The 13,599-nt window shown below is 29.3% G+C and overlaps 1 protein-coding gene and 1 long non-coding RNA gene across 2 annotated transcripts in view; both read right to left on the bottom strand.

Annotated features, from left to right (window-relative positions):
• Positions 1–294: 294 nt before the first annotated feature.
• LOC147807792 (uncharacterized) lies at positions 295–1,265 on the bottom strand. Its single transcript, XR_015434588.1, has 2 exons — positions 1,178–1,265; positions 295–379 (listed from the first exon to the last, which is right to left on the bottom strand). It is a non-coding gene; the product is annotated as an uncharacterized LOC147807792 (long non-coding RNA).
• Positions 1,266–10,967: 9,702 nt separating this feature from the next.
• The window catches only part of LOC107454357 (nucleolar GTP-binding protein 1), a 37,762-nt gene continuing 35,130 nt past the window's right edge, over positions 10,968–13,599 (bottom strand). Inside the window, exons 16-18 of the mRNA XM_087165695.1 lie at positions 13,480–13,548; positions 12,077–12,205; positions 10,968–11,230 (exon numbers count right to left, since the gene is read on the bottom strand). Coding sequence (XP_087021821.1) covers positions 11,078–11,230; positions 12,077–12,205; positions 13,480–13,548 — 351 coding nt within the window. The 3' untranslated portion in view covers positions 10,968–11,077. The remainder of the gene's footprint in view (positions 11,231–12,076; positions 12,206–13,479; positions 13,549–13,599) is intronic.

Genomic DNA, 13,599 nt, shown 5'->3' with positions numbered 1-13,599 from the left:
AAATGTCACTTAACTTTTATTGATGTCATATCAATGCAATACTAATTGCAGTAAGAGGTACATATAGCTAATGTAGTAATAAGTTTTTTAGAACATTCTTAAACTTATAAGTACTTGAAAATGTTAATGAATGACTTACCCTAGAAAGTAATTAATATCTAGCCAAGTTTGCAGGTGAGCTTTAGCTGTTATACTGAACTTGGAAAAAACAATAAAAAGAAAACCATTTTAAAAACATCTATATAGAAAGGTTAATAAACTTTCTAAATAGGCAGTTCTCTAGCTATTGTTTCACCAAGTTTATCTTCTCCACGATCAGCCAACTGTATGTGGTACACAGACATGCTTCCAGTCATTCCTATATATGAATCATGAACCACTAGAGAAAAAAAAGTAACACCAACAATACTTGTATTAAAAAATTACAACGTCAAAAGAGATAAATTTCTCACAGTGACAAAAAATTTCAATATGTTGTTACTCTTTCTTAGAGTTAACTTATTTATTTTAAATACATTAATCTCATCTATCAATTTTGAATGCAAGGCATACAATTCCTATGATAGTTACTAGGAAATTTAGAAATATATAAAGATGAATTGTAGATCTAAAATACTCTTAACTTTAATCACCACTTTTTCTTAATATAGCTAAATACAACCTTCATATATTATAAACTATTCGTAACGTAAAATTTAGTATCGTTCCTAAATTCTAATGACAAACAGCACAAAACACAAGCATTTATCTCTAAATAAGTTCATTTACTATTGTGCATAAATAACAGACTATATAATTTCCTAAAATTTATGCAAGCTCATTTTCGCTATATTATCGCAGATTTTACTAAAAAAATTTTAATGATCAAAACATTCGGTAGAATAAATATTCCAATATGAAAACATTTTTAGGTTATCAGAAATTTCCTTCTGTAAAAATTATTTTACAAATTTTTTAAACAATAACCACTCAATCAACTAATGCTAAGCACATAAAAATAATTTTCTAAAAGAGTGGAGTTATAAATGCATTATAAAATTCATTCTCATTGGAAAATAACACGAGAATGGTGTTTACGCTTTATAGAACGTAATATATAAACATTTATGCAATGTTTTCACATTTAATTAGCTAAAAATAAATACAAAAAATTAATATATTAATAATTTTTACTTACCACAACAGATTAGATATCGATCCCATGCAGTAAAATTTCAACACGTGAAATTAACATGCCATCACAACAAAGCACACGAACACTGGCGATGTGGCGATTTAACAGATAGAAAAAGTCGCCACGATGATTGAAAAAAGTAACCCATTTTTCGTTGCCACCGGGAGGATAGGACCTTCACTTCCTCTTACGGGTTCCTTATATCTATGAAACTCCTTGATTGGATTGCTACATTTAGGGATATTTTTACTGTGTTCTGATTGGAGATATTGTATCCACAGGCGTTCAATCATATTAAAAAAGAGGACTTGTTATAGGCGATCGAAATGGGCTGCAGGTGGCGTAGAGCAAAACTCTTTTCCTATGGCAACACTTCACATGCTTTCCCCATTAGCGTGTGGAAAGTCATAGAGGAAGGAAGTACGTTAGTTTCTCTCTTGATTTTCATATAGATTAAAATCTTTTAACTTGAAAAACTATATGGAACTGAAAACTACATTAAACATAGTTCTAAAGAAAAGTATCACGGAAATTTTTAAAAATATTTTTATTAAGTAAAAAGGAAAAATATTAAAAAAAGGGAAAATATCGTAGTACATTCCTATATAACTGAAAAGAGGAGGAGAGGGAAGGGAGAAGGGCTAAAGGCATGAAACCGGTCTCTCCCCAGATGGCGTATTCGAGTGTTGCGATCGCGAATATTTAACTTCATTTGTAAATAACTAAATAAATTTTGGCCATTTTGAGCACACAAGCCTGAAAATTTATGTAATTGCAAAAACCAATAACCAATAAATTTTGGTGTGAAAATGTTTAGATATAACGTTACTAAATAGAAGATATGCCTTTTTAAAAAATCAAATAAAACTACTCTCTATAAAACTTAAAAGAAAATTGAAGGGGATTGAAATTCATGGCAATTGATTCAGAAATGTAGTGGTTTTATCCAAACCGATGTTCCATAAAGACAGTAATCTCAAATTTTTCACCTATTTAAAAATACCAAATTACCGTATACATATGTATATTGACTGATAATTAATATCTATCATACCTCCAATGTTGAACGGAAGGCACAAAGTAATTATAATAGATTCTCCTCCTCGTCTACTTCTTCTTCTTGCTCTTTTCTTTATTTCTTCTTCTTTTTTATGCCTTATAAACCAAAAAAGGTAGTTCAAAACAATCGACTTCAGCTTTAGCGAATTTCTTTCCTTTTTTTATGATGGCTTTGAATTGTCATACAAATTCTTCTGCTTCTGTTGATATTCTGCTGAAGGAGAAGTTGAACAACCTAATGCAATTCATTAAAACAAAATTTGAAGGTGAAGAGTAAATAAATTTGTTAATGCAGAGCTGCTTCAAGATGCGTAATTTGCTCTTGAAATCATGATATCCCAAGTAGCACAGGGATATTGTAACAGCTTTAGTCTACATCGACCGACATTGTCAATATTGGCGAAAATCGAAATTGTGTGTACGATATTGTACGATTCCCGTCGATTTCACATTAAAAATCTGTTTGTAAAACTTATCATTTAAAACTTTATTGTGTTCTTAAATCAAAATTAATCATTTAAAAGACAAAAAATGACGTCAAATTGTTATAATTCCAAAAAATAAGTTTAAAATATAAATTTAGAGATATCCGAACCACACCCGGACAATATTTGATATCAATATTGCAATCGTGTTTTTGTCACGACATCGATCGTTTTCTCTAAATACTGAAATCTACGATCTATTCCACTCGGAACCGTACCCTTATGAAAATTTAAGGTATATTTAAGGTTGATTTGAGGTATTTTTGAGGTATTAAGGTTGTTTTGAGGTATATTTAAGGTATATTTAAGGTTGCAGAGAAAACAGCAATAAAAATTATACCTCGTAAAGGTTGTAATTAAGGTGTACGAGGTTGATTTATATATACTTCAGCTTGTTTTGAGGTTGTTTAAAATTCACTTCAAATCAACCAGACTGATAAGGTGATTTTTAAGGTACACCAGGTTTATTTTCTTACACTTGTAACAAAAGAGGTATTTTTGAGGAACAAAAATTTTTACCTTATTTCAACTAACGATAAAAAGGTATTTATTGAGGTATATGAAGTCATTTTATTTATACCTAAGCTTATTTTGAGGTTGTTTTAAATTCACTTCAAATCATCCAGACTGATAAGATGATTTTTAAGGTATACGAGGTTGTTTTTCTTACACTTGTAACAAAAGAGGTATTTATGAGGTATAAAAAAATCAACCTTATTTCAACTAACGAGAGTGAGGTAATTACGAGGTATAAAAAATATACCTTATTTCAACTAAAGAGAGTGAGGTATTTATTGAGGTGTTGAAGTCATTTTATTTATACCTAAGCTTGTTTTAAGGTTGTTTAAAGTACACTTCATATTAACTAGCTCACTTCCCAGAGTTCCATGCGAGCCGGCAAATGGCGTGTGTGTTGACAATCGAAAGTCTATTCGAAATTCGGTAAGTGTGCTTGACATTTATTAATTTAGTTTTATCACTTTTAATCAAATATGCTTCAATTTTGAAACTTAAATTTTATTGTTTTTGTTTTAACGACGCGTCCTGATCTTAAATAATTTAAGTTGGAGGATATTCTTAGAGGCTATCGTTGTAGGCTTAGCAATAAGAGAGAATAACCGAAATATTTCTCGTCACTGTTTGGGGTAACATTACTGGTGAATCGTTACAGCAGGTTATGCACAGTATATTTTATTGTTTGTAGTTCAGTCAAATAGAACTATTCTTTTTATTTTGCTTAAATGTATATCTTTTAACGTAGCAGTATGCACGCTGATTAATTGAGAAAAATGTTCACAATTTTTCTTATAAATAAATCATTGAAAATTGAAAGATTTTTAAAATAGCAATTTTGCTTTGAAATTCTACTATAGCTGTATGCTTATCGTTTGGATATTTGTTGCAAAGTTTATATTATTGTTTATATATATATATATATATATATATATATTTACAGAGCTTATCCACAGTTCCCTGATATTACTGAGATGGCCTAGGCTGTAAATAGCACAAGCGCGGCGGCGCAGAAGAAGAGACAAGCAAGCTACTGCTCAGCCTTCTCCTAGGATATAGTTCTGAATTTATACCTAAAAGAAAAACTAATCTCTCCTAATAAACTACAGAATTTGTGTAATTGTTGATAACAATAGTTTGCTAGATATTTGATAATTGAAAACTAGTAACTGTACTAGCTCACTTCTTCATGTTTGATCAGAAAACTGCTATTTTCATTACATGTTATTTTCTCGCATTTTACCCACGTTAATTATTTGCTAAGCAGATTGTTATTACTTATTAGAATATTGGGCAGAATTAAATTAAATCCGATTTCAAGTTTATATGACAATTTGTTTCAAGGTTATGAGCTTTTTCATGCAGCTGTTTATGGTTCACTACTTCAAAAATGTGCGAATTTCGGAAATCTTAAATATTTTAGAAATAAGTCAGTATAGTATGCAATTTTAATCCTGAATTGAATAAAATCAATTGCAAATAAAAACATTTATTGTTGAAAGTAATATGCATTATTTTGAGTTTCATCCTATGGGATGTGTATTTATATTTAAACAAGTGTTTGTAACAACTAACTATTAGTTTTATTCTGCTCGGTATTATAAGTTATATAGGAGATATTATACTCAACTTATTTTAAAAGTATTATTTCAAATCATTCTCTCTTAGACATTTTCCTCACATAAAATTACTCACAACTTTAAAATAAATGCTCCTTATCAGAATGTAATTTGTTCTATTCAATTGAGTGTGAAAAAAGAATAAAAATTGGTACATAACTTTAAAATTTTAATTTATTAAACGATTGTAGATTCTAGATTACATTGATTAAAAATTATTGAAATAAATATTTTTTAAGAAACTCTGATGTGATTGACAATAACATAAGTCCTTTTCAGAATCAGCGTCAAAAATTTAAAAAAAAGCTGCTAGTTTCATGATGTCTGACAAAAAGCTGAAAAATATAGACTAGGTTTATAGAGTTTAAAGATTTTTAAAAAAGAAAGGGAAGGAAATCTAATTATTAAACTTATAAGTACCATAATGTTACAGATGTATAGAAAAATAAAAAGTGTTAAAATTGCATAATAAGATTGGAATTATACAGGGTGTTTATAAAGTCCCGGACCCATTTTGATGTTTAATAACTCATAAAATAATAAAGATAGATTAAAATTAATAACATTAATGGTTAGATAGACTCAAAAAGTTTCATGACCCTTGTCAATGAACTTCCACGTGTGCCCCCTTCGTCGCACGGAGAATATCAAGTCGATAGTCAGTTTCACGAGAGGTAGCTTTCTTTTTTACAGAAAAGACAATCTCATCAGTCGTATACTTAGACATGTTGGAAAACTTCGTATTTCCACAACTAGAAGAGCTTCAGCCACATGTCTTTTTGCAACAAGATGGTGCACCACCTCATTGGGGTATCATCGTTCGTAGTTCTTTGAATGACCATTTTACAGGAAGATGGATTGGGCGAGGAGGTCCAATTCCTTGGCCACCCAGATCACCTGATATAACGCCGCTGGACTTTTTTCTTTGGGGATTTATAAAGGACAATGTTTACAGGAGGATCGTGTCGAACATTGATGGCCTGAAAGCCAGAATTACAACCGCAATAGCCTCTGTGGATGCCGACATGCTTGCTGCTACCTGGCGTGAAATTGACTATCGACTTGATATTCTCCGTGCGACGAAGGAACACGTGGAAGTTCATTGACAAGGTTCATGAAAGTTTTTGAGTCTATCGAACCATTTATGTTATTAATTTTAATCTATCTTTATTATTTTATGAGTTATTAAACATCAAAATGGGTCTGAGACTTTATAAACGCCCTGTATATTTGAATTTCTGTAAATGTTGTTAATGGTAATACTGTCTTCAGTGTATTTTATTTTGTGTCTGTGATACATGTCATGCTTTTTAGCTACGAGGATTGAATAGAAATGGCAGAAGATATTTATCTGAAAAGGAAAATTAATTTCATCCAGTTAATTTAAATCATAAAAAAAATACTTTCTAATATTTTAAGACCTGCCACTATTATTGTAAATATGACTTTCTTACTAATTTATATTTTTTTCTCTTTTAGGTTCCAATAATTACAAGTTTCAACATGTAGACGGAAACAGTATTTAAAATAATTTTGTTGGTTTGTAAAAAAAGTGAAATTTTAGTTTTAAATAAAAGTACTTCGAATTTGAGCTGACTAATTACTTAAATTTGTAGTTTTATAGCTTTAAAAATTCAAGCACCTTAGACAACTATCTTCTAAAAATACGAGTATGAGTTCCTATAAATAATTTTTACTAACTGTGGAATTTGGATAAGTGTTATTTTAAGATGATTTAAATCAATCTATTAAAATTATATAAGAATTTATATTTAAAGAATTTAATTTATAAGAATTATGCATTTGAAATCTTCTTTTATAGCTTAACAAAAGAAGCAATTACTGCCGAAGGTTTAATATTAAAATTTTCAGGTTGATAAATGATCAGTACTAGTGAAAAAAATGTAATGTACATTATTCTTCATATAATATATATAATATCTTTATATATATATTATATTTTTTATATAGTGAGTCTAAAAATTAATAAACTAGGTGGTCCGTATAACACCTCACCTTCGTAAGTGCTAAAAAAAACATCTTTGGTTGATAAATTAACACTTCTAAAAATACAGAAATATATACTTGAGGTTACGAAATAATAACTTAAGGTAGAACATGGAGCACATGACGCTAATTAAAAATAACCTTTCCAATTGTTGAAAATACACTTCAGGTTGATTTATAACAACCAGAAGTGTAAAATGGCCCACCTTAGGCTGAAAATATATACCTCTACAAGCATAAAATTATATACCTGAAGTTGAAGAATAATTACCTGAGGTAAAACAAAATACACCTGAGGTTGATTTATAACAACCAGAAGTGTAAAACGACCCACCACAGGTTGATAAATATATACCTCTACAAGCATAAAATTATATACCTGAGGTTGAAAAACAATTACCTGATGTCGAACAAAATACACTTGAGGTAGATTTAAAATAAGCTGAAGTGTAAAATGACACACCATAGGTTGAAAAATATATACCTCTACAAGCATAAAATTATATACCTGAGGTTGAAAAACAATTACCTGATGTCGGACAAAATACACCTGAGGTTGATTTATAATAACCTGAAGTGTAAAATGACACACCTTAGGTTGTTGAATAAATACTTCCACAAGTGTAAAAAAATATACTTCAGGCTGAAACATATATACCTCTGGAGGTATATTTAAGGTATATTTGAGGTTGATTTTGAGGTATTCATTTGCACCCTTTTCAACCTTTACGACGTATTTAAATAACAACCTCCTTTATACCTTTAAAATATACCTCGATTTTTTCATAAGGGTAACTATAACCCGTTAAGATGCTGTTTATCATTTTCCGCTACACCTGCGGTCTATTTATCTTTTCTCTACTTATATTTAAATCTAATTCCGTCTCATAAGATTTATTCCTTAGCGCATAATGTAAATGGAATAAAAATTATTTCGATTTAGCGAGCCCGAAAACTCAAACCAGCTGAATATGAAGGGGTATTAATGCACCTTGTTGAAGTGAGCGAATTCTCTGATCTTGGCAGGTATGTGCTGTTTTTAATATATATATAATTATATATTGTAAGAATTACATTGACTTACTTCCTCCTTTTTCTTGTCCAGGCTGCTTAACTATTTAATTATATCACGTTATTCAATTCTCATATTCACAAACAGTGGCGAAATTTTATAACATGTTTGGAGGTGTTAAGCCTTCTGGCATACTTATGTTTATATTTTTTCACACCTGCCAACTTGTACGTTCGATGAAAAATATTTTTCAATACTTGAACTAATTAAAAATTTAAAAGCTAAGTGAGCTAACAAATAGATCATATTTGCATATTTTTTTTAATTATTAATTTGTCATGGTAGATTGAAATGTTTTTATTTCGAAATTTTAAATTGAAGATTTAGTATGTCTACTAGATTGATTTAATATGTCTACTGAAGATTTAATAAGATATCTAATGTTGCTGCTAGTAAGAAGTTTTCTTTTCAACCGTACAAGTTTGCAGTAAATATATATACAGTACACTCTCGATTTTCCGTGCGTGGATTATCCGGTTTGCGGATTATCCGTGCTCATTTCGGAATAAAAAGTATAAAGAGAAACATTTTCAGGATTAAAAAAATTTGATTCATGAAGTTATAACACTACCAAATTTTTGGAAAGCAATATTCGTAATTGGATTGCAATATATGGAATATCAGCAGCATTGTCAAAGGTAAAATCGTCTACGTTATCACGATCGTGGAGTAAGTTCATAAAGCTTGATGAACAATCTTCTTCAGATATTCAAGAAGAATATGATAACAGTATTCTCGAACAAGCAAAAGAAATCTAAGGTTTTGAAATTCTCAATGAAGGAAATTTAGAAGATTGGTTTCAAAGTGATGCATGTGAGCCTGGCTTCCAGTATTTGATAGATGAAGACATCGTTATGTTGTTAAATCAAATAGTGATGATAGTAACTGATGCAGAAGATGTAGTGAATAAGGGAAATACAATTTATGCTACTCTTCAATCTGTGGAAACTTTATTAGATTATATGGGAGGATTTGATTACGGTAACATTACTGCGGTACGTAAAGTATGCGTCAATATATGGCGCATTACACATTTTTTAAGCATCAAATGTTGAATGGAAAATTGCTAGTTTGGTATTATACAGCAACAGAAATTTTTTTGTACTGATATTAATTTTTTCTTTAATAAAAAGGAGTTTTCGGATTATCTGTGTTTTTCGATTGTCCGTGCAACCTGTCCCGGTGATTAACCCGGATAATCGGGAGTGCACTGTATATATATATATATATATATACACATATGTGTGTGTGTGTTTAATTATTATTTAATATTATGCTTAATGTACCTAATTAATATATAATGTTTAAATTACAAAAAAAATAATTGAATCATGAAAATTTTATGTGTCTACATCTTACTTACCGAACCGAGTAGCTCATTAATCAAGTGATTCATAATTTCAGAAGGGGTTTTAACTTACATAAACTGAAGTTTGTTAACTATTATATTATCAAATTAATCAATTCTGATATTCCCAAAGATCTTGTTTACTTTTATTGTTTGTTTACTTTTATTGGTTCTGTGCACTATAACAATTTGTCTGCTCTTCTCGGACTAAAAAAAATGTCTGAATGACTTGAAAGATGACGAACTTGTTCAATGTTTCTCCCATGTACTCGTGCCAAAGAATAGGGTATCTCTCCTGATACTATTCTTTGGGTATATATATGTATTTATTAGGCTACATATAGGGTATCTGCACACCTAGAAAGTCATGGATTTCATGATTGAACAAAATTTGTCATGATCTTAACTATTTTTTTAAAAAAATTGCGGATTTAGGTAACTTAAAAATTTTAATTTTAAAAATCGAATCCCCCTAATTTCACAGCGTTCTGAATATCTGAATTTGTAACAAAATATCCAATCTCAGTCGTATTTTATTAAAATATAAAATTTTTTGATTGTGTTCTTTAAAATAATTAAGGAAAGGACATCCTTTCTAGAGCGAATTATCTTTTAAACTTCAGTGATTTCAGAATCTTATTAATTATTTTATTTGTTTAATATGTTATTTGTTGTCCCGATAAGCAACCTGAAAAATTTGAATCTTGTATTTGGGTATTTACTCTTTAGGTCAATAATTCTGTCGAATTTTATCAGTTATTGCTATTGATTTCTCCATAGTTTTTAAATCTGATAATTTTTATACGATATTTTTATACAACAGCCTAATCAAGAAACAAAACACTCATTTGAGATGACATATTCCTGTGAATTTGTCGTCAATCTTTTTTTTTTTTTTTTTTGCCAAGTACTACTGCGGATTTAATAATTTGCAATTTTTTTCATTGTGATGATTAGTTACAAAAGGCGAAGGAAATAATTTCTGTGTCTCCCTGCCTCCCAACAAGGTGCAAAAATGTTATATATAATGTTATAATACAAATTACACGTTCAATTTAAAAAAAGTTATATATATAATTTTTTTTTTGGTAAACACAGAGCTTTTGTTATTTTAAATTAGTAACATACATGTTTATTATTGTGAAAAGTATCTTGCAGAAAGATATTTGTGCTAGAGAGTTTTGTCGCAGATAGCTCGAACAAATTCTGCCTCAAGGATTCTGAGTAATATAACAGCTTTGGTTATATCTATCATTTCAATTAATGTTATTATAATGCTTTTTTGAATTTATTGTAGTGTTATTGTCGGATAAAATAGTAACTTCGGTAAGTCATGACAACTTCTTGGAATTATTGATGGAAAGTCAGTGATTTGAAAATCTAAATTGTTGCAGATATCATGTACATATCAAAATGAAAAGCAATCCATAGCTGAATATGTCCCAACTTTGCAACATATTTTAACTTATGTGATTCTTTAGTCAAATATGACTGGGATAAGTGTTTTGATGGTATGGGTATTTCTCTGCACACACTTTATACATAGAATTCTTGATAATTGGATTCGTTAACATACAATCTGATATTGCAATGTTTAATATATTTAAGCAAAGGCCATTGCTTTGGAAGCTTCTCATTCATTTACAAAGTAGAGAACTAATGCAAGAACTCTTTTAGAGAATAAAGTGACTGAAATAAGAAATAATATATTATAATACAAACATAATACAAACATAAAATGTAAATAATACAAACATAAAATGTATTTATAATTTATAACAAATACTATAGGTGCTCTATTTATCGACGAGATGTTTTGCCGAGTGTACGTTTTCCTACAAACAAATGTTTTGGTTTTAAGTCCAATATCTTTCTGTCACCTTCACCCTTCTTTGCTAATCTATTACTAGCACGTTGAGACAGTTTTGAAAGTGTTCTAGCCCTCTTCTTCATCTAAAAGGGAAAAGTTACAATTTAATTAAGTGCAGCAGATACAAATAAAAGACAAGTTAAGGTATCTCCAAGTAATTAGGAACATTATTTATGCTGGTTTAGAATAAGTGTTAATAAGTGACAATTCAAGATGAAAGCCTAAAACATGCTTAAAATAAAGTGTTCCTACTAAATTTCAACACCAAAAAAAGGGGGGGAGGAATAATACGTGAACATAGCTGCCAACATGGATAGGAAAAAATCCAATAGATTTTACAGAAGAATATAAATTTCATGATAATTGTAGCATAATGTACTAAATATCTTACACATAGGGAATTTTAGGGATTTTTATAGTCATCAAAATAGAAAAACTAATATTTTCCAGTTACGATTGACATTAATCATAGATCTGTTATGTATTAAGTTTACTCATAATTCATCAATGATAGTTAAAAAATTTTTTTTAATTAATTTTAAAAAATTCTTCTGAATAAAAATAAACGGAACATTTAAAAACAAAAAAGTTTTGTACTGATTTCTATAAATGAGGTTCGAGTCATTATGTATTAGTAATACTTATTTCAATATTCAAGCAATAATCTGTGCAAAAATTTTATTTTGAGAGGGATTTTTTTTTACGAAACTACCTCAATTTTAGGGAATTTTTTAAAATGTAGAAAAACCAGGAGAACTTTAACTAAACCAGTAGACCAGGCGCAACTTGCATAATCCAGTAGAGTTGGCAGCTATGCACGCAGAAATATAAATTTGAGAAGTATATGTAAAGATAAATATTTTAAATGCAAAACAAATGTCTTGCTAAATGAAAATTGGCAAATGATATTGAATCAAAAAGGGGAGTACCTTGACATCTCTAACACCAGATTCGTCTCTAGGTATTCTGGAGCTACTGCGTACTCTTCCTTCGCTATCTTCTCTCTTTCGCTTGACTGATCTCACCACTCTACCCACTTGAGCATCATCAAAATGAGCCTAAAAAAGAAACAAGATATGTATTAAGTCTTTTCACAAAAACTTTATAGGCATAGATCAATATGATGAAAATTACAATAAGGGAAATTTATAAAGGTTATTTTTTTTTACACACAGTTGAACCAAGACAAAATTGATGGGTAGTTGAAACTATTTTGTATTATCTGAAATACATATCAACTAATAAATTAGCAAAAATGCATTTGGGATGATTTAGTAGGAGAAAAATTAAATTTTATCAGCACTATTTAAATAATGTGCACGCGTCTAAAATTTTCTTTATGTTTTCCAGGGGTAATTGTGAGCCCAAGTCAAAATTCCGAAAAATTTCTTAAGTTAAATAAAAGTTCAAATTAAAAAAAAATTAAACAATGTTTTTCTTTTTTCTCAATATTTCTTAGTTTACTTAAAATATATTTAAAATTTTACACATGACCTGGAGAAGTAATTAAAATTTACAAATATGTCTTTCTTTCTTGAGTTTATGATTATAACAACTATTTACTGATAAAAAATGAATATTAATTATGAATATTAACTTATAAAGTATCTCTCTGGCTCTCCCTTACAAACAAACAAAATAAACTGCGTTTTTAAGTTCCACCTTTGAAAATTTGATTTCCGGAAACTTCTGTGATCAATGAATTTTTGAAACGTCTGGATCTTTAATCTCCGGAAACTTACGGATCACTGTTAGCGAAAAATCCGGAAATCCGGGGAATTTTTTTCGGAGCACAATCAGTCCTGATTTTCACAGTAAATTGTTGTGATCAAAATTTAATTTCAACCCAACAGATGTTAAGAAAAATTTCTAAATTAGAATATTATGTTGTATAGATTAAAAGATACTTATAATTGATCTACTGATTCTGAAAAAATATTTAAATATTATAATATATTGATCTAATTTCTGTACACATGTATTTAATCAGAATATGTTATCATTGTATACTTAGTTTAATTTTCACACAGAAATATAAACTAGAATTTTAACAATTGATATCTTACTTGCTCATCAAATTAACTTATTCAACTTAGTGTTTGCTTAATAGAAGTTAAAGTAAATTATAGATTTGTAGCTTTCAATAGAGTTGACATTGTTTTATTTTTCAAGTGTTATCTGCAAGGCTTCAGTATTTGTGGGCAAGTCACACTGACTTTAATCACTCAGTATCTTCTTTAAGATTCATATATATAGGGTCCAGTATCAAATTCTTAAATTTAAAAATATATAGATTAAGATCTGGAAAAAAAAAATTATAAGCATTTCTTACTTTTGTGTCCCCTAATTCAACTCCTAATTGCCTCATTTCCATCTTCAGCCTGCTGACACTACGTGTTCGCTGTGAATAAAAGAAAAAAATATTAACCACGGAATTAAGGCTAGATACATT

Source organism: Parasteatoda tepidariorum, chromosome 6 (genome assembly GCF_982258835.1).
Source record: "Parasteatoda tepidariorum strain Cologne lab strain chromosome 6, Ptep-v5.0, whole genome shotgun sequence".
NCBI classification, from domain to species: domain Eukaryota; kingdom Metazoa; phylum Arthropoda; class Arachnida; order Araneae; family Theridiidae; genus Parasteatoda; species Parasteatoda tepidariorum.
Note: the sequence above shows the minus strand (reverse complement) of the source record. Positions and strands in the feature narration are given on the sequence as shown.